Source organism: Pogona vitticeps, chromosome 5 (genome assembly GCF_051106095.1).
Source record: "Pogona vitticeps strain Pit_001003342236 chromosome 5, PviZW2.1, whole genome shotgun sequence".
NCBI lineage: Eukaryota > Metazoa > Chordata > Lepidosauria > Squamata > Agamidae > Pogona > Pogona vitticeps.
Window position 1 is genome coordinate 163,443,593 of NC_135787.1, and position 24,258 is coordinate 163,467,850.

A 24,258-nucleotide genomic window follows, 5' to 3' on the forward strand; every position below is an offset into this window, starting at 1 on the left:
TCCAGTTATCGTTTTTATTAATTCTTGCTGCTTTCTCTTCACACAAGAATCTCCCATAGATTTAATCCAACACATAAAGGTGTCGCCATTATCTTGCATACTTCGGTGGTTGGTATACAGACCATTGCAAGAAAGTCAAACAGCAGGTTTGGAAGGAGCCCACAGCTGCATATTCCCGTAGATGCCTCCTTGACATCTAAGTTTTCTAGCCATTGTGGTTGTTCTTCAGTCATGAGATCACACAGACTGACTGTTTGTTTTTTTCTCCTGAAACAGAGCTTGGACTCATCTTACCTATAGTAAAACATAAAAACAAATAAAAAACGTTTAATAGAACATTTCAGTCAAACATTTCTAAGAATAAAAAATTAACATTTAGCTTTGCTATTTAAGATTCTCATTTTTTGTTTTTGCAAATCATACCACACACTCACACAGTCATGAGAGCAAATTCTAGAAACGCTTCCAAGGATGAGACTCCCTCATAACAGTTTGGACTGCTCACTTCTAATTAATTTACAGATTTCACATCAGGCACACAAAAAGATGCTTTAACATATTAACAAGAATTGTACATGCCCTCGAGACACTATATAATTAATAATACTTTTATAGAACTGTGCACACCCCAGAGGTTCATGTAACTAATGTTTAAGTTCATTGTTTAAATATTAGGAAAAAAATACATGTCGTTCAAAGTAAAATTGTCAGGATTAGGGCACACAGGCTGATCCTGCCATTAGGCAATGAAACGGCCGCTTAATGTAACAGATGTTGGGGTCAGAAGTTATTTGGAGCAGTGAAGTAGCCAGTAGAATCCTTTCCTTACTAGCTACTTTCCACCTCTGGATAATACTCCCTCAAGTCTCTCTCCCCCAGCTCTGCAGGGATTTCAAATACATATTTTCTTTCTAAATTAAATTTGTGTGTGTGTTCTATGCCATCAAGTTGGAACTGACTTACAGTGACCCTAATAGGGCTTTCAAGGTAAGTGAGATAATTAAGGAGTGGTTTTACCAGATCCACTCCCCCAGTGAGTTTCCTTGGCCAAGTGTGGATTCGCACCCTATTATCCAGAGTCCTATTCCATCACTCTTGTTTGTTTGTTTGTTTGTTTAGAATATTTTTATCCTACCTTTCTCCTCAAAAGGACCCAAGGCAGATCCACTACACCACACTGGGAATTCACATTTCACATACACCAAATAGACAGTAACAGACATAATGTATAGTCTAGCTAAACATGTTACAATGCTGTTGTTGAGAATTCCAGTGGTGGGAAGGGGCCATCGTTAATGTTTCTAGAGCACCTATTTTACACATAAAATGTCCCACGTTTGGTTCCTGATACATCCAGTTATAAGGAACCAACTATCTTCAGAGAAGATAGTCTGAGTAGGTGGCGGGAAAGACCTTTGCCAACCAGAGTAAACAACAAGAGACTTGATGGACAAGTAGTCAGATCTGATGTGGCAGTACCTGATGTTCCTGGGTAGAAATTGTACAAAAGCATAGTTCTGTGCTCTCCAATCAACGTCTTTAAAGAATGTAACCTTGTGCTTGAATAGCCCCTCTAAGATCACTAAACAATGGTCTTTCTGGGCGTGGATGGGTTTATTAGTCCGATGCAACAAATCTGGGGGGAAAATCCTTTCTCAGTTGAAGAGGAATCTGAAGACTAAAATCTTTATTATGGCATGAGTTTTTGTGGGCTGTGGCATTGGATACGGCTGACTGTGGTCCATGAGGTTCACATTACAGTAATTGCATCAGAACAGAATCATATTTGTTGCCTCTGCTTATGCAAAGGATTGTTGTAAAGTTGTTTTTTTAGAGAGAATGCACCAGGAGATACCCTGGACCTTTTCATGCAAGCAGAAACCCTGTTGACTTTATCAATCTCTCTGCAAAACAAATGGACTGGAGCAAAGTTAGTGGAACATCGGTCAGCTGAATTCTGGCCATGGCTTTTAAGATGCCACAAGGGTCTCTGATGTAAATGATACCTTGCAATTGATGCTCCAAAATTATGTTTTATGCAGTAGTCAAAAATCTGCTTTCAAATACTCTGGATAACAAGGATCTGGATGAAGCAGTTATGTTGAATTTGTGTCAACATGGTTACTAGGCATCTGTGATGAGCAGCTATTTTAAAGCTTTAATTACAGGGAAATAAATATGAGAACAATCATTTTCACTAAAGATAATGACAATTTTCTGCACTCAGAAAACTTTACTCTCACTTTGGACTAGATACCTGTAAAGGAATAGGGAATTGTTTCAGAACAGAAAGTGGCAACAATTAACTGACATAAATCAAATGCAGGCTGTGCTTATTTTCATCTTCAGAAAAGGTAAGACAAATAGGTATAGTCTCTGCTATATCCTTCTTTTGTCACTAGAGGTTGCTACATGCCCTTTGGTCTAACAAAAAGTTACAAAAGATACATATTTTATCTCTCTGCTGTGAAACAAAGGTGCTGAAGTGTCTGAATTTGCAGTTATAGGTAGTTTGAAAAACATATTAAAACATTTTGCATTTCTGAAACGTGTGAGAAGAGGGACAGGGAGGAGGAACCTCCTGTCAGCAAGCTGTCCCCCTTTCCCCTTGAAACTGAGGGATTCAAGATGTCAAGCTCACCCTGTAGACACTGGTGAAGAATGGGTGGGAAATCCCTGGAACCCCGACAGCCCGGTCATAGAACAATGGATGGAGAAGGAGGAGTCAGAGAAAGGGAGAGATATAAAGGAAGCCAACAGAGACGTTAGAGACAAGAGAATAGAGGAAGAAGCTTGTGTTGCTGAGGAAGAGAAGGAGAAGGAACCAGAGTTATCCAAAGGCTGGGAATAGACAATTAAAGAAGAACTCTGGACAGGGGAGTTAGTGTGACTAAAAGTCCCTAAAGGTTGAGCGGCAATGTCACCATCAATTCCATAGAAAAACCCTCTTTCTTGAGGGAACATTAAAAGAAGGAACACAAGGGCCTTGAAAGAGAGTAGCTCAAGAGCCAGGATGTCAACTCCTGAGTGAGAATGAAACCATTTTTAAGAGAGCAGGGAAGAGGGAAGAGAGGTAAACTGGAGAACTAATGAGGACAGGGAGGAAGGGGGGGGGAGATCCTGTAGGGAGATGGGCCTGACATCCATGCTGCGACTACCTCTCTGTAGGGCTCACCGGAGACTCTCTTTGTGCAAACTAGAGAAGGATACCTCTGGTTGAGAAGGCCTCAGATAAAACACCAGACTTGTACATAACCCCCAGACCAAGAGATCTCCCAGTTTGTACCACGGGCACATTACAGCCATTTAGCTGTTGTAGAAAAGACTCCTAAGACAGTTTTTGAGTTCCAGCCTGAAACATCTGAGGAGATTTCAGGAGGAGAGGTTAGGTCTATTCACAGAATGGAAAAAAGAAAAGGAAATTTACCTGAATTGCCTCCACTACTACGTATACTAACAGAGTGGAAGCTGGTCTGGGTTTCCTTTGGTACCTTTACAATCACAAAGTCTTCAGCAGTCTCACTGGTAACAGAGTTGGTGTCGGCATTCAACGGTGATGGGCGCTTCGACCTCCTGAAAAGTCCACTGCCAAACCGCTTGCCTTGTTTGGAACCTGCCTCCCCATTGGCAATGTCATCCTTCCTGAGATCCCGGACAGACTCTCTGGATTTGGATTTAGATCTCAGGTCCAGATGGAAACGAGAAAATAACTTCTGGGGACTCCAGTTTGCTCTATTCAGGTCCTCAAGTGGGGGCTCAATATTTGGAAGCACCTGCTCCACAGTTACAAGGTCATTCAGAAATGCATGCAGTCGCTTATTTGACTCACTTTCTTCTTCTCTTCCTTCTTGTATCCCTTGTGACTCCTGCCTCTGGCGGGAGGCCCAGCGCATCATTTCCCCTGGGGGAACCCCCACAACTAGTCCATATTTTGGATTGATGGCCTTCCTTGCCACAGTGGAGGAGGAAAATCCTAGTTTCCCAATACCTTGACGGAAAGGACATGGGATGTTCAGCTCCTTATAGAGGCTGATCTCCTCTGAAATGGCATAGAGCTCACGGAACTCAATATCAAACATCTCCACATGCTGCCCTGTCAAGTACAAGAGAATATTTCTGTCTATGTGGGAGGAGGTCCAGGTGAAACTGTAAAACAGTGAAGACATTGTTAGAGGTCTGCTATTAGAAATACTGTAGCTACTTTCTCACATACAAATATTTGCTATTCAGGAATACATACTGTAACAGTCAAAGACTGAACCAATCCCTCCAGGTATTCCATTAAAGAGTGTGGTCATTTTTATATAATAAATGTAAAATGAATACACTCTTTATTAGAATATGGGATCAATTAAAAAAGGCAGGTGAAGCTGGATCTGCAGCATTCACAATCAGCCAGCCCACTGCAGTGTTGCTAACTAGGAATATACAATCAAACCTAAGTCATAAGACAGAGGATGTGATGACATTGGCTTGATTTGAGGTCTCTTTTGCGACTGCATTTGGTTTAGGTGACCATCCCAGGTTGTTTCGGTGGTAGGGGGAAAGGGTCAGTTTCCAAAGTTCTCCATGGACATACAAACACAGAGATACATACCATGGAAACACTGCTAGAGTTTGTCAGAATTGTTTTGATTTCATATCAACTTCTAACTTCCTTTTGTATATGTAGAGGTGATCTGTTGCTTAACTAATGTGGCAACACAGTGAAAAGGTGATCTAGCACTAGCTTTGATGATTTTGGGGGGAAAATAATCTCGGCCAACTAGCAAGAAAGATTCTGGGGTTGGATGCTCCCGCTATTCTAAAACATCATGGCCTAGGTTACTATATCACCAGAAAACCACACAAAATCACGCCTACAGTTCTTTTGTAGAATGAAACAAATAACTGCACAGGCAGAGCATGATTTCAAGTGCAGTTAGAAAAAGTAGAAACCTCCAATGGCAGGGGGGAAAAGTGCAGACTGGAAGGAAGAAAAGGACAAGCTGATTTGCATGGATCTTTATGTCATGTGATAATTGAAAATATTCCAAATTTATCTCTGCCAAATTCAGAGTAAATTGTGACGTATTTTCCAATGCAGTCACATGCAGAGATGGGAGAATGGCACATGTGGCTTTTTATCTGACTTTGTAGTAGCCCTTTCTGGGGATCTCTCTGGGGAAGCCACAACATCTCAACAAGCTCGCTGCAGGCTAAGCATGCAATCATATGGCTATCCCAAACAGCATGTTGTTGTTATGTGATGTCAAGTCACTTCCAACTTATAGTAACTCTAATGGGGTTTTCAACATATGCAAGATTTCAAGGAGAGCTTTACCACTGCCACACCCACCCATCCAGTGAGTATCCATGGTTGAGGGGAGATTTGAAGTTAGGTCTTCTGCGTCCTAGTTTGACACTTTCCACCACACTGGCTTTTAGTAAAACAGCATGAGGAAACTAGAATTAATGCAGAACATGACAGGAAGACTGCTGACAGGGGCCACGTTTTACAATTCAGTTAAACTGGTGTTGTGTCAGATGCACTGACTCTCAGTGTTTATAGGATTACTAAGAACTTTTAACCTATAAACATTTATATAGTTTCAGTCCACACTATTTGAAGTAGTATCTCCACCCACATGAACCTACCTACAAGCTGAGATCACTGACAAAAAAACTCTTTTGTGCATTTCTTTACCCTGTGAACTATAAAAGATGGGAGTACTGTATGTGACAGAGCCATTTCAGGGGTGTTACCCCAGCCCTGCAGACTCTTACAGTGGAAAATGTTACTTGATCCATCTCTTGGCACTTTTAAGCAGAAGGTGAAAAATTGTCATGAACTCTGTAATAAGGGTGGACATTGCTCTGGTTCTCTTTTGAGCTGGTTTTCTACTTCTATTGGTTTTTACTTTGATGAAAATTCTTTTAATCCATTGCATGTGGATTGCTATTTTTTTGTTACACCATTTAAAATTAATTCTTACATAACTATAAGTCACTCTGTGACACCTCTGAAGTCAGAGATTTGGGGTAAAGTTAAGCTACCAGATGGAGGGACTCAGCAGAAGCAGGTCTCTGCAAAACTGGAACATTTTTATAGTAAAACATTCCCTGATAAATGTGATGGTCTCTATGATTACTCTCACACATTCATTCATATTCCATAAACATAGAGAATTGTCCATGGAGAAAAAAAGAAATAATGTTTAAAAGATGTAGTTCACTCTTTTGTTCTGCACAGTGCAAAGGGCTCCGATTTGGAGCATAAAGCACAGAAATGCATCAAACTGTATTGGCAGAAACATATTGTTGTTGTTGTTGTTTAGTCATTAAGTCATGTCTGACTCTTTGTGACTCCGTGGACCAGCGCACGCCAGGCCCTCCTGTCTTCCACTGCTTCCCAGAGTTTGGTCAAATTCATGTTGATAACTTTGATGACACTGTCCAACCGTCTCGTCCTCTGATGTCCCCTTCTCCTCTTGCCTTAACACTTCACCAACATCAGGGTCTTTTCCAGGGAGTCTTCTCTTCCAGATCTTTCTGGTATAATTCCTCTGTGTATTCTTGCCACCTCTTCTTGATGTCTTCTGCTTCTGTTAGGTCCCTTGCCTTCACACTTTCCCAACATCTGGGTCTTTTCCAGGGAGTCTTATCTTCTCATGAGATGGCCAAAGGATTGGAGGCTCAGCTTCAGGATCTGTCCTTCCAGTGAGCACTCAGGGTTGATTTCCTTTAAAATGGATAGATTTGTTCTCTTTGCAGTCCAGGGGACTCTCAAGAGTCTCCTCCAGCACCACAATTCATAAGCATCAATTCTTCAGCAGTAAGCCTTTTTTATGGTCCAGCTCTCACTTCCATACATCGCTACTGAAAAAAATGTAGCTTTGGCTACGTGGACCTTTGTCAGCAAGGTGATGTCTCTGCTTTTTAAGATGCTGTCTAGGTTTGTCATTGCTTTCCTCCCAAGAAGCAGGTGTCTTTTAATTTCATGGCTGCTGTAACTATCTGCAGTAATCATGGAGCCCAAGAAAGTAAAATCTTTTGTAAAAACATATTGTAGGGTTCACTATCTGTGGCCCTCCAGATAACGCTGGACTACAACTTCAATCAGTTGTAGGCAGTATACCACTTCAACATCTAGAGAGCCAGAAAATGTCAACACCAGAAGCCTACACCATACAGTGGCTAATCAGACCCCTCTAAGAAACCATAAGTATATTACTACCCTTTTGCTCAGCTACCCCAGTAACTGATATTCCAAAGTATGCATAATAACCTTGATGTTAGACATAGTATCTTGACTAGTTGCCACTGGTGCCAGTAATATCTTGACTAGTAATATTTTGACTACTAGTTAATGTTATTCTTATTGTATTTGCGAAGGCTTCTTATTCTTATTCTCCTTCAAAAGTCTCATATTCAGTTCCTGAAATTATCTCAGTCTGGAGGACTAAGAAGGCCAGGCCACCTGTTGCTTTCCAGAAATGATAGGAGTTGTGATCCAGCAACATCTGAAAGATGACTATTCCATCTTGGCTTTTGGAGCTTTGAATAGCCACTGTCTGTAAGTGAGTATAGCTGTGAGCTAAATGGATCAATGGCAGGACTTCATATGGGGGCTTCATATATATAATGAGGAACAAATGGATTAAGCAGCATTTGGAAAAATACTGTATTCTGGATACTATGAGGGAAGACACAGCTATGGTTCACAGATAGAGCACACACTCACACCCACACCAAACACCCACCCACCCACCCAAAATAAAACAGCAACTGACCTGTAGGATCCAGTGATAACCTTATCACCATCTACCATCAGGAAACGGGAACCCAAATTGCCTTTGATCTTTCCTGATGGCATGTAGAACCCAACTCCAGTCACAGAACGCACACGAATATTCTGACAGGAAGAAAAGAGAATAAGCAAGACACAAACTAAGTCTTATGGCCTCCAACATGAAGGCAGCATTTTAATCGCTTCTCTTTTCTATTTTTCCCCTCTTTTCTATTTTTTTTAAGGCTTTGGGCATTAAGATGGATTCAGAAGTATATTAATCATGGTAACATAGTTCTACCTCTAACTTATGGTACAGGAGTAAGCTGTGTGGCTATAATTATATGGTTCAACAAATGGTTTGAAGTGATGATCAAGGAGAGATCCTACACGTCCATATGAAAGAATGTCTTCTGGGAGAGGCATCTTTTGATTGTGAAAGTGAAAGGAGCAGAAGTGAAAGCAAAATTCAATACTTAGTGAAAAATTAAAAAATCAAGCTTATTCGTACAGCTGTCTGATGAAAGATAAGAATTTTCAGTATCAGACCTGCCCTACTACATGGAATGCTATTCCAACTATTACTAATTATGTTAATATCAGTAGCCCTTTCAGGAAAAAAAAACTGCTTCAATTTTCTCTTATTTGCATGCACAACAGCTCTGTAAAGCAGATGTTTAACAACAGGGGAACTAAACCTTAGCCCAGTGCATTACTGTACTTACATCTAAAATTTAAAGTGAGCAAAGACACTTCTTTTTAGAATAGTAGGACAGTTTAAAAAAAACAACAACTGAATTCTTGCAATTTCTGCTCTAGTTCTTGTTTGTTTTTCCCAAGGGGATAGGTATCAGTATAACCCCTACCCCAGGATCCAAGAGCAGGAAATTGGCCTACAGGCTCCCAGAGCTTGCCCAATTCCTTTTTCTAGATGCTAGTGTTCATGGCAAGGCACAGCAAAAAATATTCCATCCAATGGAAGAGAGCAGGCAGGCATCTGCAGAATATGCTTAATCCGGAGGCAATCAAAGGTTCTTTGATTGGCAAATAACTTTCAATTCAACTACTTTAGTTTTTCTTCAATAAGGCATAAACTCATAATAAGATTAAAATTAACACAGTCAAAAATAGATAAAAACAGTTGCGGGTAAAACTATACAAATGTTATTATGTGAACATATAATTAAATAAGTTATACCTTTAAAATACTGTTAAACTGAAAAGCACTTTGAAAAGACATTACAACATGCTCCATACCAGTCCATTGAAAGTCCTTTCCCCAATAGCCAGATAATTGCCAAAAGCTTGCCAAAATGAAAAAGGTCTTTGTTTATCGTCAAAAGAGCAACAGGGAAAGGACAGCCCAGTCTTCCTTGGAAGAAAGTTCGATAGACAGGCCCCCTCAGGTCCCCACCAAACATGCCTATGAAGGTGACGGGAGGGTCACTCCAAAGATCCTATAATCCAGGTAGGCTCACGTGGGGAAACATGGCCCTTCACATAGCTTGGATCAAGACTGTACAGAGCTTTATAGAGCACAACGAACATTTTAAACTGTAACTTGAAAAAGAACAGTTGCCAGTAAAACTGTTGTACAATGGAGTTGTATGGTTTGTGTAAGTGGTCTTTGTCAATAATCTGGCCACAGATTTTTGAGCCAACGACAGTTTCTGAACATCTTTTGAAGGCAGCGCCACACAGAGTATGTTATTTTAAATTAAAGTAAATTAAATATGGCAATGAAAGAGTTAAGAAACCTCACCTTATTGTGTAAAAAGAATACAGAAATTACCAGACAATTTTTCTAAATGAGCCATTAACACTGAGCACAATTATGTCGAAATGAACTCCACAGAAATTAATGTAAATTAATTCTGCATATACGGTAGTGGAGATTGGGTATGTAGTTCAAGAGAGCAGACATTTAACAATCACAGACTGTTCATCTACACATCAATATGCAACACCACAACTTTTAAGCATACAGAGGAGAAAAACTCTTTATAATGTTACACTGTGATCTTCTACATTTTTACTTGAAAGTTAAATCCCATTAAATTCCAGAAGGATAACTGTAATAGAACTACAAGCGTCAAATAATGGGTGAAATCCTATTGATAGGGCTGCACAGTTGTAAATTGTGACAATGTCAGCAGGCACAGACATTGATAATTAATTTAAAAATTCCTATGCCCACCCACCTCCAGATTCTGAGGCTGCCAAGGGATCCCTTTTGACCTGGGGAAGCCTCTGGCAGACTCAGGAGAAAGGTGGGGAGGAGACAAATATCAGACAATCTCCACCAGCAGTCCTGATCCTGGTAGCAGAATTTTTGGATATTAAAGGCTTCCCTTATTTTCATACTCCCAAAATCTTCCTCAGGTTGAAAGAAATCCCTAAGAAACCTCAGAACCTGGGATGAGGTGGGAACAAGAAACTTTAAATTAAAGATTAACATCCGTACCTGATGACATCATCACCATTTACCACAGAGTTGTGCAACCGATTCCAGTCATCATATGGGTCTGACACTGGGCTAATAGGCTTGAGTTTTTCCACAGAGAACGAATAAGTTCCCTGTCACAGGCAGATTGCATGCAACCAAAGCCGATTTACAGAAGGGGACTACTAAGTAAACATTTCTGTTGTCTTCTGCAAAACTATGATATGAAGCACCCTCTGAGGCTCATGGGAGAGGTATGTGACTTCTATATTTCAGGGTACCAGACAGTGTGAGGTTCTTTTTCTATTTATTAATTCATTTTGTGCTGCCTCCTCACAAGAGTTCAAGGCAACAGCTTACAACAACAGCTACACAACGATTCCATAATAAAGAGGAAAAAACAAGAACACCACACAATTATCAAAAGCTATCTATTGACACTAAGCATCAGCAATTTATGCATCACTGAAGGCCAGTTCGAAAAGAAAGATTTTAATCATTTTCTAAACATCTGCAGTGGAGATGAGCTCCTCTCACAGGGAAGTCTAAGTTCCAGGCCACTACCAAGAAGGCCCTGCTACATACCCCAACTGCACAACATTTATAGTGGTGCCTCGCTTGATGACGTTAATCTGTTCCAGCAAAATCGCTGTAGAGCAAAATCGTCGTCAAGCGAAAGTAAAAAGCCCATTAGAATGCATAGAACGGCTAATGCGTTCTAATGGGCGAAATACCTCATCGTAAAGCGAAGATCCTCCATAGGGTGGCCATTTTCCAGTGCTTCTCTTGCGAAAAATCCCTCCTAAAAACAGCGGGGAGCCATTTTGGACAGCAGGCGGCCATTTTGAGAGCCACCGATCAGCTGTTTTCAGACCATCATTAAGCGAAAAATTGGTTCCCAAAGCAGGGAACCGATCATCGTTAAGCGAATTTTACCCATCAAATGGATCTGTCGTTTAACGATGTAATTGTTAAGCGAGGCACTACTGTAATTGAATTTCAAGCATCAATTACGTAGCAAATATGAAAAAAATAATAATTGGGAGGAATATGTTTTCAGGGCTGACAATACTATACCTACCCCCTAACCTAGCCCAGTACTCATGAATTTCTTTCAGTGTGGCATGTCCTCACAGATTTTTCTCTCTGCCAAGTCAGCCTTGATATTCTTTAACCTAGTATGCAATGCAAAGTCCATCTTTTAAACTGACTGGTATGGCAGGTTATATAAATTCTACATTCAGGAAGTAGTCAAGTCTAAGAGTATGTTACCTTAGCACAAGAGGAAATCATAACAGAATTTGGTTAGTGAATTCCCTTCTCTAGTGAATATACATTTTATTCTCTTTGAACAAGAACATTAAAAAAAACTCTCAACTATTTCTTTCTTTAAGGAGAAGATAAGTCTTATAGATGGGTTTGTATTACCTATACCGATTAATATGTCACTATAACACTAAGAGGAATTTACAAATTTTAGTCCAGTAATATAGCTTAATGAGGGTTTTTTTTTCAATTTAAATGGCTGAAATTTCTGTTGTGTCCACCTAATTAAAAGTGTAGATACTCTCCCCCGCAATGGCCAAAATCCTATTGTACAGTGTAGTAAATGGTTCTAGAGTAAGCCTTTTGAATCAATGGGGATTTGGTGAGTCAGCTCCTCCATAAATTCCAGTGAGTCAAACTGTGATTTACTTTAGTAATCAAGAGTATGCCTATTTAAATCAATGAAATATACAGAGGAGATGACTCACCAAATCCATATTCCCATTGATTCAGTGGCATATCCCAGTGTCTTTTACTATGCTATGCAGCAAGATTTAAGTCAATAAATTGCAGCTTGAAAGTCTTAGCTGAGATGCAGTAGAAAAGAAAAACAAAATATTCCAAAAGTATTTTTAAAAGTGAACTGCCAGCTAGTTATTAATAATATTGCCTTTGGGATCATCAATAACAAAACTGTCTTTGATTAAGTCAGATTACTGACTGGCTCAGATCTAAATTATTTCTATCTTGCCATTCTACACCAAAGTTCATTTAATGCAATTTAAAATAGAAAAATAACATGTCATAATTTTTTTAAAAATCAATACTTCCACTTAAGGTTTCTCAAGCACATTCAGTCCAAACCGTTTCCCAAGCTGGTTTACACCTTACATTGCCTCCTTTGGTTGTACTATCTATTATGTCTGGCAGCCATATTCTAATACTGTACTGCCAGAGACTGACTCTGGAGTCTTTTGCATGAACACAAGAACTTTATCATTGAGCTACAGATCTTGATTGCTACATGTCTTCCTAGTTTATAGAAGATGAAACAAGATGAGAGGGTCTAGATTCAGGATTTAGCAAAACTGATTAAATGTAGTGGTATATTTTCGAAGGCTTCTGCTGCGTCTTAATTTCTCTGAGCAAGATCTATGAATGCTTTCTAACTATCCTAAGGAACATTATTGTATTATTCTATTTCTTTGCATATGCAAAACCAAATTGAACAATTTATCTGTAGTAAAAAGAGCAATACAATAAACAAAGGAAGAGTCGCAACTACAGAAACTTCCTTAACTTCTTGAGTGCCTATTGGAAATCTGTATACAGATGCCATAAAAATAAGCTACCTGTTCAATTTTAAAACAAAATAATTCACATGTCTGCAAGAATCTTCTCTAAATTGATCAAACTTCCTCCTCTTAAAAAAAAAGTAATGGAACTTAGTATGAGAAGAAAGGGGTCTGAAATCCTATGATTTCAGCAATTAAAATTACAGAAATAGATGTAAATATTCTGTCATATTTCTGGATGTTTTATTCTCAGCCAAACAGAAACTATAGATATTGAAATAAAGCAGTGGAAAAGAGGCTAAATGACTGTCAGCTCTTTCTCAATGGAAGTGGATAACATCTACAGTACAGTGGTGCCCCGCATGATGACGATAATCCATTCTGTCAAAATCGCTGTACAGCGAAATTGTCGTCATGTGAAAAAAAACCCATTAGAATGCATTGAAAACCTGTTAATGCGTTCCAATGGGGAAGTAGCTCATCGTCCAGCGAAGATCGCCCATAGAGAACCACTGATCAGCTGTTTAAAACCGCTGTTTTGCGAAGCTTCTGTCTGGAAAACAGCCATTTTGCGAAGCAACTGTTATATGCATTTTGCGAAGGGAGGAAAGCCATTTTGCGGAGCCGGAAAAATCATTGTTTTGCGAACAAACGGTTCGTGAAGCAGGGACCTAATCGAGGTAAAGCAAAAAAAACCATAGGAACCATTGTTTTGTGATCGCTATAGCGATTGTAAAAAAGTTGTCATCAAGCGATTTCGTCATAATGCGGGGTCATTGTAATGCGGGGCACCACTGTATATTGCTTGATGCAAAACTTGATACCTTGAACTGAACCTACAAACTTGTAGCTCCCATCCTGGTATTTCACTTTAATCTATGAGACCCTGGATTCACCATCTGGCTAGGATAATTTTGGAACTTTTCTGTCCCTGCCCCCAGCTCTGTAATGTTCTGCAGGATTTGAAATTAAGAAATGGATACCAAAGATTTTACTCTTTTCCATGTTTCCATGTTTTAACCTTTTAATCTGATTCTAAATCATATATTGTTTAATTTGTCTTTTAATATTTAACTTACTGTGTTTTAATTGTGTGAATTTTAATGCTGTGAGCTGTCTTGGGCCCCTTTGTTGGGAGAAATGTGGCATACTACTACTACTACTACTACTACTACTACTATTTATTTTATTTATTTATTTATTTATTTTATTTCTATCCCGCCTATCTGATCAAATTAGACCACTCTAGGCGGCTTACAATAAAAACAGCAATAAATTTTAAAAACTTTACACCTAAGACAAAAATGAAAATAAAGACAGAATAAAAGAAGAAATGGTCAAAAATTTGTTGTTGGGAAGGCCTGCCTATACATCAGTGTTTTTAGTTGTTTCTTAAAAATGCCCAGCGAGGGAGCTGCGCGAATCTCAGGGGGTAAGTTGTTCCAAAGGCGAGGAGCCACCGCCGAGAAGGCCCGATTTCTGGTCTTTTCTTTTCGGGCCTCTCTCGGCGTTAGGCTCCTCAACCTCACCTCCTGGCTCGCGCGGGTGACACGGGTAGATCTTGGTGGGAGAAGGCGTTCCGCCAAATATCGAGGTCCTAAACCATTTAGGGCTTTATAGGTAAGCATTAACACTTTGAAATCGATGCGGAATCGGATGGGCAGCCAATGCAGAGCGGCCAGAGTGGGCGAGATGTGTTGGCATCTTCTCACACCACTGAGTAATCTGGCCGCTGCATTCTGCACCACCTGTAACTTCTGCAGCAGCCGGAAGTTAATAATAATAATAATAATAATAATAATAATAACAATAATAACAATAATAACAATAATAATAATAATAATAATAATAATAATAATAATAATAATAATAATAATAATAATAATAATAATGATAATGATAATGATAATGATAATGATAATGATAATGATAATGATAATGATGGTGATGGTGATGATGATGTAGATCACACTTAATGGTGAGTTTTGGTTCTAGGTGATTTGAAAACTATTATGTTTATCCAGACAAAGCAACTGTTATATGTATTTTAAAACCCAAACAAAATTTCAAATTGGTTGATCTATAAGAAAAAATCAAGTTCTCTATCAAGGTAACATGTTTAACTTCTCTTTAATTTACAGAAAAATCTGTGTTTGATAACTTGTGACTATAACTATTAATAATCATTAGAAATCACACTGCATCTTACCCGGATATGAAAATCACTGAGCTCCATACATTTGCACATCTCCAGGAAATACTTAGAACCTTCTTCATCCAAGATGATATAGACGGGGATCCGACGTTTGTATGCTGCATCTACAACATCCCGGAAGATGTCTCTGTCAGTGAACTGGTCCATGACTATTGCAATGATCTGGCCGTGGACAGAAAGAGAGCACACACTTGCTTGAAAAAAAATGCTGTTGTGAAAATGCAAAGATGTGTGCCACCAAGTCATATTGCATTAACTCATGATATTCTATATTATGAGAAACATACTGTACATTCAACATATTAAAGATAACATTGTTTCACAATATGATTAGACTAGAAGGCTGCTAAATCTTGTTGACAGTCACTCTAGGGCTTTCACTGAGTGTTTTCTGTGAATATGCTTAAGATAGAATACATTAATCATTCTTCATTCTTTGCACTCGCTTCTCAATTATTTAACCTATTTTGTCTGGGAAGATACCCCTTTCCACACTTTGCAAGTAAACAAGCCCAGCATTCATCTATCCAGCAACAATTGTAACAGTCATTTATTCTGCAGGGTGCATTTGTTATTCCCCCCCCCCCAGCTACTACCCTTACACTTTTTCCTCACTCTCTATAAAACGAAGAAAGAGAATGCTAAACGCTATGACTGACCAGTAGCAGCCAATAATAATTACCCACAAGAAATTCAGCCACAGTACAAGTTCCAGTTCAATCTGATGCATTCCCTGTTTTTAGAAATCAGACAAGTGATGCTTAAAGACATTGTCTGACACCTGGTGCCAAAGTGGCCGAGAATGAGACAGATGGGCAGTCTGAAATGCTTTAAGGCAGAATTCTGTGATGGTTTCAAAAATAAATATTTCTTGTTCTGAATTGCAGTGACAACATCATCAGTTTGAAGACAACATCAAACCATCAGTGACCAACCCCATTGCCTCTTCCCATTGCTGGATATTTACATGTAAAACTAGGACTAGAATCCTACACAACTGCATAAGTGTAATGGCACAAGTGATATGAGATGTTTTCCAAGGTATCCATTGATACACTGGAACACAGCCTGACTCTTATCTAGTTGCACAATCAGCTGCATGAATGGTCATGCAGTGGCCAGCCTAGAAAATGTAATAAACACTTCTGTGAGCGTCGTTATGCATGTGGAAAGCCTCATTAGATTTTGGCCTATGATTCTTGCAGTTCACATGAAATGTAATGGGACTTAACATCCAAACTAAGTGTACATAGGAATACAGCCTTAAGCACACTATTTCAAATAGCATCATAACTTGTAATTAGAGTAGGAATACTTCTAGGCAGTTAGCTTCTAGCACTACTGATCAAAAGATGCCATGCAGTTGTTTTCTCTTTCTAACAGATGTTTTGTGTAATTAAAAAAATGGAAGATATAATCGGAAAACACAGAAGCATTACAATGTCTAGATTCGCTTTCATATTTGAAACAAACATATCACTGGGTGCTGTGACATCTTAAAGACTAGCATATACAGCGGCATGATCTCTTGTGTATTATCGACCTCTCCAGCAATTGCTTTAAGAGCTGTAACTTCCTAGGAATGCTTTTTGTGTGATTATCCTTTTGCTACATTAGCACATCCTGAATATCATGAAAATACTGCACAAAAGCAATTCAAGTATTAGCCCTACTCATGACAATTTGCCAATCCTGCCACTATTACTCTCTCCTGAATGAGGCACCTTCTCTGATGGGAAAGTCCGTGGAAATCATGCCTGTGCCATAACTAGCCTGCACAGTTGCCAAGCCTGATAAAAGCCAGCAATGTCTCAGAAAAGTTGGGACTTGTTAAATGCTCCCCTAAAAGAAACAGGACCATACATGCAGAATGGAGGGCCAGCAAGAACAAGTGAGAAGCAAGGAGGTGCTCTTCAGACCTAGAGGCAAATCTATGCTGCCACACACATGCTGCTGAATGAGGATGTTCATTACTTTGGAGCCTGTGAGAGTTGCAGAATCCAGACGCTACTTAATTGAACAGGATCCCACTTTCTTTGTTCTTTAGATTTATACTCTGGAGGGTAATACTCATACTCTGAAGGTCTGTACGACAAAGGCAGCCAACACTTTTGTTGATTTAGTAACACAATTCAAAATAATGTCCTAGTTTATCACTGTATGACCAGTTAGTGTCAAGAACTAAGAAAAGTTATGTTTTTTGGACTTCATTTCCCCAAATCCCTAAGCCACTGCAGTCAGATTCCATAGGAAACCTAGTCTGCAATCAGATGGGGACATAAAAGTCACACTGGATTGTACTAGAAAGAGTTGGAAACTTAAAAGAGAGCCTTAAAAGTGAATATTCTGTCCATGTCTGATCACATTAACCTGCTCCCAAAAACAAAACAACAACAAAAATGAACAAACAAACAAACAAAAAACCCCAAGCAGACTAGCTGCTGGACCAAAATGATCCAAACATGGTATAGAGTACAGTCGTGCTGCTTCACAATCTGCAGTACATCATTTGGTTGCCAGCAAATAGATCAAACCGTCTTAGCACTCTAAAATGTGATCTAAAACCCCATCTGATTGCACCCTTAATTAGTATCTCTAATCTCAATCACTCGTGTTTCTAAATGGAATGAGGAAACATTACACTTTTTGTAAAGGTGACTCACAGCCATGTGTAGATTTGTCTTTACATATTCTTTGACTACAGGCACAGTGAGTGCTATACCTTTTGAGTAACATTTACTTTGACCTTTAACTAGTCTGGTAAGAAATATTATGGAGTCAGCAAACATGACTTACGAAAACTGAGTAGTAAATATATCTGGAAAGAGGTAGAAATTGAAGTTTTAAGGGCATAAGACTGAAAGCATTCCACTTCCAGTTGTCTTTCCTAGTAGACAGCACCCACCTGAAATATCTTAGCACTGTACTGGGATTGTCACTTGTTAGTATATAATGAGAGTGGGGAAGAATATATGTAATCTCTGCATATTCCCAATCCTGGGGGAATTGAGAGCCATTAGTTATAAAACTCTATGTATGTGTGTTCTATGGGTATGTATGAAGAACTTCCAAACGAGTATACATAAGTGATTGTGAAGTATGGCTAAAGAAATTTTGCTTATCAGCTTGAATAAATATCTGTGACAAATATCATTATGAGAATTTAGGATCTGAAGAAAAAATTATTTACTTTTTAATTTTTGCAAAAAATTAAGTTTTGTGTTGATTTTTTCTTTTAATTTTACAACTGAATTTTGTTAGAAGAGGACTGGATGATAGTAAAGCAAAGTTGAGGAGGTATGTAGATTTCTCAAAAACAATAATAAAAAAGAGAGAATGATGAAGGTAAGATTGGGAACTACTGTCCCAAATCTTCATTTTGATGATAATCTGAAGTCTTTGTTTCAGTTTAATATAATGAGGACAAAGAAAACAGCGGTGAGCAGATTTTGGGCTTGGGTAATCTACTTTGCTTTTTCACTGGAACCCTGAAGTCCACTATCAAGGCAAAATGGGGGGGGGGTGAGATGGAGAGGACAGTGAAGTCAACATCTTAATGCATCCTGTAAGATATTTCCTACATACACAAATTTAGCTCAACTTCTGAATTATGACAGATCAGGGATTCTAATGTCAAACTCTTAAACTGTCCAACAGAGCTGCATGAAAGAGTTGTCAAAGGCAACTGATTAATATTTATAATGTTCATCTTCATATTGCACAGGTGAGAAACCAAGATCAAAAATTAAACATTTAGCACAAGGCCAACAAGGCTGTCCACTTTACTTCCTGTTTAATTTTAAACTACTGTAAGGCAGAAAGGCAGAAACCCTTGCTTAACTACTGCAAATCAGCCAACTATCTATTGACCTTCTGCTCACTCCTGGATAAAGGGAAAAAGTCTTGAAAATGAAATTAGAGTTCAAAGTACTCAGGTATGATGGCACTGAGGCCCAGTCAGAATTATCTACATTATTTTTATTAGAAAATTAAATATTCCAAGAGTGAGCCATTTCCCCAGGCTTGGCTAGTTTAAGATTTATGTTCCAAAGGCCCCAGGTATAAAACAATCATCAACATACAATATTTCATCTTCACAATCCTGATGATGCAACACTTATGCCTGGAATATCACTTCACACAGAAGTCACCTGATAATAAAGAAGAGCCTAAGAATTCTATTACATCTGCAGCTTGCTAAGAAACTTGATGACTCTTTTAAATTCAAGCACCTTAAAACTGCTGAGTGAATATTTATTTCCTTTTTTTCTAAGCCAGCAAAAAATATGGCATTTATAAAATTAATTTATAGTAAGCCAGCTGCAGAATCTCATTTACCATGGTTCTTACTTCTGTAAAGAGGGTGGTAGCAACAACCACAACAACAACAACAATAATGTGTTGTTAGGTCAATTCTGACTAATAGAGACCTTTTCTAGTGTTTAGAGGTATAGAACACCCAGCACAGATTTACCATTCTCTACTTCACATAAAGAGGTTTATACTGGTGATTAATATCTATATACAGTGGACCCTCGACTTACAGATGGCTCGACTTACAGACTTTTCGAGTTACAGACTTCTCTGGCTGCAAAATTTAGATTCGACTTGCAGCCAGAGAATCGACTTACAGACTAGAAAAAAACCAAAATGGAATAAAAATAGAATAAAAACCACTGGTTATGGGATTAATCGGTTTTCAGTGCATTGTAGGTCAATGGAGATTCGACTTACAGACTTTTCGACTTGCAGCCACCATTCCAATACGGATTAATTCCTTAAGTAGAGGGTCCACTGTAGTCCAAAATATTCTAATGAAAATATTCCCATCTCTACTACACTAATTCAAAAGGCTGCACAGGCTTGAAGCATAGGATGGGAGCGCCAGAAGTGAGGCAGAAATAAGAAAAAGGAGGGCTATGGAAGAAAATGCATTGCTTTCATATAAAACTAGAAAGAGCAACATTGCCACTTCTTACCAGATTTGGTCTCCAAATTATTTCGTATATTCAAAACAAGACTGTAAGCTATTTTACCTTTAGAAGGCAGATTAAGAAGAGTTTGGAAATTACCAGATTGGAAGAAGGGGGTATATGAGTCCAGGTGTTATAAACTGTGGCAGAATCAAAGTTGAACCCAGGCAATTTCTCAGTACCTCTCAATGCCTTGAAACAGATATTTTCCAGGTGGTGAAGACTAGAAGGGATTGTGAAGAGCTCCAGAAGGATTTCTCCAAACTGGGAGAATGTGTGGCAAAAGAATTTCAATATAAGAAAATGTAAAGTAATGCACAATGGGGTAAATTTTATTTATCAGCTCATGGGTTCTGAGCTGTCCGTGAGGGATCAGGTAAAAGATCTTGGTGTGCTGGAGGACAGATGGATGAAAGTGTCAACCCAGTGTGCGGTGGCAGTGAAGAAGGCCAATTCCATGCTAGGTATCATTAAAAAGGGGATTGAAAATAAAGCAGCCAATATTATAATGCCATTGTACAGAATGCTGGTAAGGCTGCACCTGGAGTATTGCATACAGTTCTGGTCGCCACACCTCAAAAAAGACATAATAGAACTGGAAAAGGTGCAGAAGAGAGTGACTAAAACTATTACTGGGCTGGGGCACCTCCCTTATGAGGAGAGGCTACAGCGTTTGGGGCTCTTTAGTCTAGAGAAAAGGCGCCTGAGGGGGGACATGATTGAGATGTATAAAATGATGCAGGGGGTGGATGAAGTGGATAGAGGGAAGCACTTTTCCTTCTCAGGCAATACCAGAACCAGGGGACATCCACTCAAATTGAGTGTGGGGAGAGAACAGACAAAAGAAAATCTTTCTGTACCCAGTGTGTTGTTAGTCTGTGGAACTCCGTGCCACAGGATGTTGTGATGGCATCTGGCCTAGATGCCTTTAAAAGGAGATTGGACACATTTTTGGCCGAAAAGTCCATCACAGGTTACAAGCCATGATGGGGATGTATACTCTCCAGGTTTAAAAGGAAGGTACCTCAAAATGCCGGATGCAGGGGAGGGGTATCAGGAGACAGGTATCTAGGTGCCTCATGTGCACCCAGAAGCATCTAGTGGGGCCACTGAGGTATAGGAAGCTGGACTAGATGGGCCTTTGACCTGATCCAGCAGGACTCTTCTTATGTTCAACTCAGAGGACCATCATGCCACGATAGCTTGTTCACTGAGTAACACTGGTGATCTCAACCAGAAGAACTCAGTGCCCTAAGGAAAAAATAGGGACATTTACACCAGTGTTTCCCAATCTAGGGTTTGTGACCCCCCCCCCCAAGGAGGTTCCCAAAGTGTTTTCTGGGAGGCTGAGAGTCACCCTATATATAGCACTTGTTAAATACAGTAATTTCTTCTTTGACCTTTCAGAGCAGATATTAAAGTTAGTGTGTATATTTATGTATGAGAAACAGGCCTTCCGGAGGAGAAAGAAGCCTCTACGTTCTGAGAAGGAATGGCTTTACCCATTAAAAATGCCTTTTTATGCAAACATGACGATGGGAGGGTTGTAGGTTACTTGGCTATTATTAATGAGGGTTGTGACTCAAAAAAGGTTGGGAACTACTGCATTACATAAATGACAAATCACATGGATCTATTTTGGTCCCTGTCAATTGTGCAGATTGATCAGTAATCGTCAAGAATGAAATAATCCCAGCTGCCCAAGCAAGGAAAGATTAGAATTCCTGAAAAACGTGGTTACGGTTCAAAAGATTCAAAGCCACCAAGACTCATACCCAAAGACTAGCTTTCTGCCTGTGGGGATTCTGCAGATAAATGAAGCCACTGACTCAGACATAACTGCACTATCATCGACAGTGGGGCACCGCTATCCCATTCTAACCTTGTCCACTAAGCCAGCTCAGGGAGTTTGTACTACATTCTTAGACTTGTTTTAAATATTTATCAAAATATATTGGAGACCAACCAAAAATATAGCATCAGGAAGACAACAAACATTACATACACTTCAAGACAGAGGTCTGCTGACTTTAATAAACATACAACTTGATAATTGTAACTATTGACTGGCAATCTGATCCTGATGAAGCAGATTTACCCTTTATTTAACTCCACTAAATAAAGAATTAAAGTGTAGGCCAAATTGAAAAGTAAAAACTGAAGCTGCAGTCTTTGATGTACACACACACAAAACACTCACACCATAATAATGAAACATACAAAAACTGTTAAGATTGATCTGAATATGGATTTATGTTTTCTAAAATGGAGGATAAGCATTTATTTGTTTCTTTGTCCCAGCAGCCCTTGGTGCAAACTGGAATCTGCAGAGTATTTACTACATTCTGACCCAATCTTCTGACCCAATTCTGACCTGCAATCTTCTCTAAGAAGTCGATTCCATAACTAAATTCAGACTCTGCAAGCTTCATCATCAAGCTACCCTTTTCTCTCACCTGCTGTGTTTCCATTTGGTAAATGGATGATTATTTCTAGAGAAATATCTCAAAAGCGTACTCATTTTTCTGGAAGTGTTTGGTTTCCTAATTAAACTATCATCCGAATCTGGATTTCACAACCCTAAAGGGATAAGTATGATACAGTGGTTAGGCAATCATGAAGGGTAAAGAGGCCCAGGTTGAAATTCTTATACAGCCAAGTTCACTGAGTGATGTTGGGTTGCTCACCATTTGTGCACCTAATCTACCTGACAGGGCTTTATGAGGCAAAGGTAATGGGGAAAACCCATGCATATTACTAGAAGTCTTTACAGGAAGTCTGATTCTGTAAAGTCTGACCCTTCTTTACAGAAAAGGTGAAATTAAAGTATACAGTTAAAAAAATTCAGCACGCCAAGCATAATCCACAGGCATATTCTTGTCTACTTCCTATACATTTCCAAACTGTTTGAACAAATGGACACAATTCTGTGTTATTGCTATAATAATCATTAGTTTTCTGTTCTGCTACTTTAGGATTATGGCTTATCTTTAGTGACCCTGTGTTTAGGTCCAGAGTTTATCTTTAAAAAAAAAACCAGAGGGGAGATATTCTTAGATGAAAGTATGTCAAGAGTTCAAGATACTAAAATGCATGTTGGCTCTTGTTTTCGTTTCCACGAGTTGGTCTAAAAAATACTGTAACTGTAAGACATATCTCCTACGGCGGCATGGCAAACCAAGAGACAACCTCTATGATTCCAGGAAGAGCTGCTGGAAGTGTCAGCCTTTAATGCGAATATGAGAAAACTTCTGATTTATTTGCAACAGGAGTTCTAGTAGTAGCTCACGACGGCAGCCTTAGTCCCTAAGGGACATTCACCTGGCTGGAAGTACAACGTTACCCCTAAACAGAAATTCCTCTTGGAGCCCACAGTACTGTACTTTGTGCCTTTAAAATGGTGGGGGAAATGAACGAGGAAATTATCTCCTAAAATGCAGAGGCCGTGGTGTCGACACTCCCGGACTTCCCACCCCTGCCACAAGGCACACAGCCCGCCAACTGAGCCGCCGCCGCCGCCGCCGGCCCCGGGGAGGCGCGCGCCGCCCACCTTCTGCGCTCAGAGGGGCTCGAGGAGGGCGACCCTCACCCACCTTCTGCGCCTGCTGGATCATTTCGCGCGCCACTTGCTTGACGTGAGGCGCGTTGTCTTCCTTGCGCGGCTGGGTGAAGAGAGCCAAGCGCGTAACCCCCCGGTAGAAGGTGTTATGGGTCCATCCCATGTCCAGGGGAGGGATCTCGGTGTCGGAGCACTCGGGCCAATAGGCCAGTGACAGGGGCTTCCCGGAGGGCCCCGTGAGCGTTTTGCCGCCGTCGAGGTGGGCATCGTAAGCGCTCCAGCCACCCTTCAAGGCCTGCAACTCCCGGCTAGAGAGGAAGTCGCGCAGCTGCTCTTTCTTCAGCCGCTCTTTGTAGGCTTTTTCCCCTTTTGCTGTAAGGACCTCGAGGGCCTGGCGCTGTTCCTCGCTGTAGTAGTAGCGCGGGTGGTGCTCGCTGACCCTTTCGCTCACGTAGGTGTTGTCCAGGCAGACCAGCTGCGACTCCGCCATGCCCGCTTTCCCTCCCACTCCCCACCGCCACGACTTTCTCTCAACTGTCGAGTTGGAGCTGCCAGCAACACCAGGAGCCCAGCAAGGAGAGGAGGGGCCGCCTTGCTCCGCCTTTGCCTCACCTGGGCTTGTAAAAGGTGGGGGCGGACTCAGCCTCCGCAACTTGCTTCCCTCGAAAGGTGAAGCAAGGGGCTCGGAGGAGGGTTGCCGCCAATGGAGGCTCCCGCCTCCGTCTCCCATGTGGAGAGA

At 40.1% G+C, this 24,258-nt stretch overlaps 2 protein-coding genes across 2 annotated transcripts in view; one reads left to right on the forward strand and one right to left on the reverse strand.

The window, feature by feature from the left end:
- FAM83F (family with sequence similarity 83 member F) lies at window positions 1–24,257 on the reverse strand. The gene is made up of 5 exons (XM_073000130.2): window positions 23,554–24,257; window positions 14,982–15,149; window positions 7,773–7,894; window positions 3,428–4,146; window positions 1–294 (listed from the first exon to the last, which is right to left on the reverse strand). Exons 1-5 carry the CDS (start codon window positions 24,247–24,249, stop codon window positions 230–232), a joined length of 1,770 nt encoding a protein of 589 aa, XP_072856231.2. The 5' UTR covers window positions 24,250–24,257; the 3' UTR covers window positions 1–229.
- ENTHD1 (ENTH domain containing 1) overlaps window positions 1–24,258 on the forward strand; it is a 193,937-nt gene that overhangs the window by 26,682 nt on the left and 142,997 nt on the right. The gene's annotated exons all lie outside the window — the stretch shown is intronic.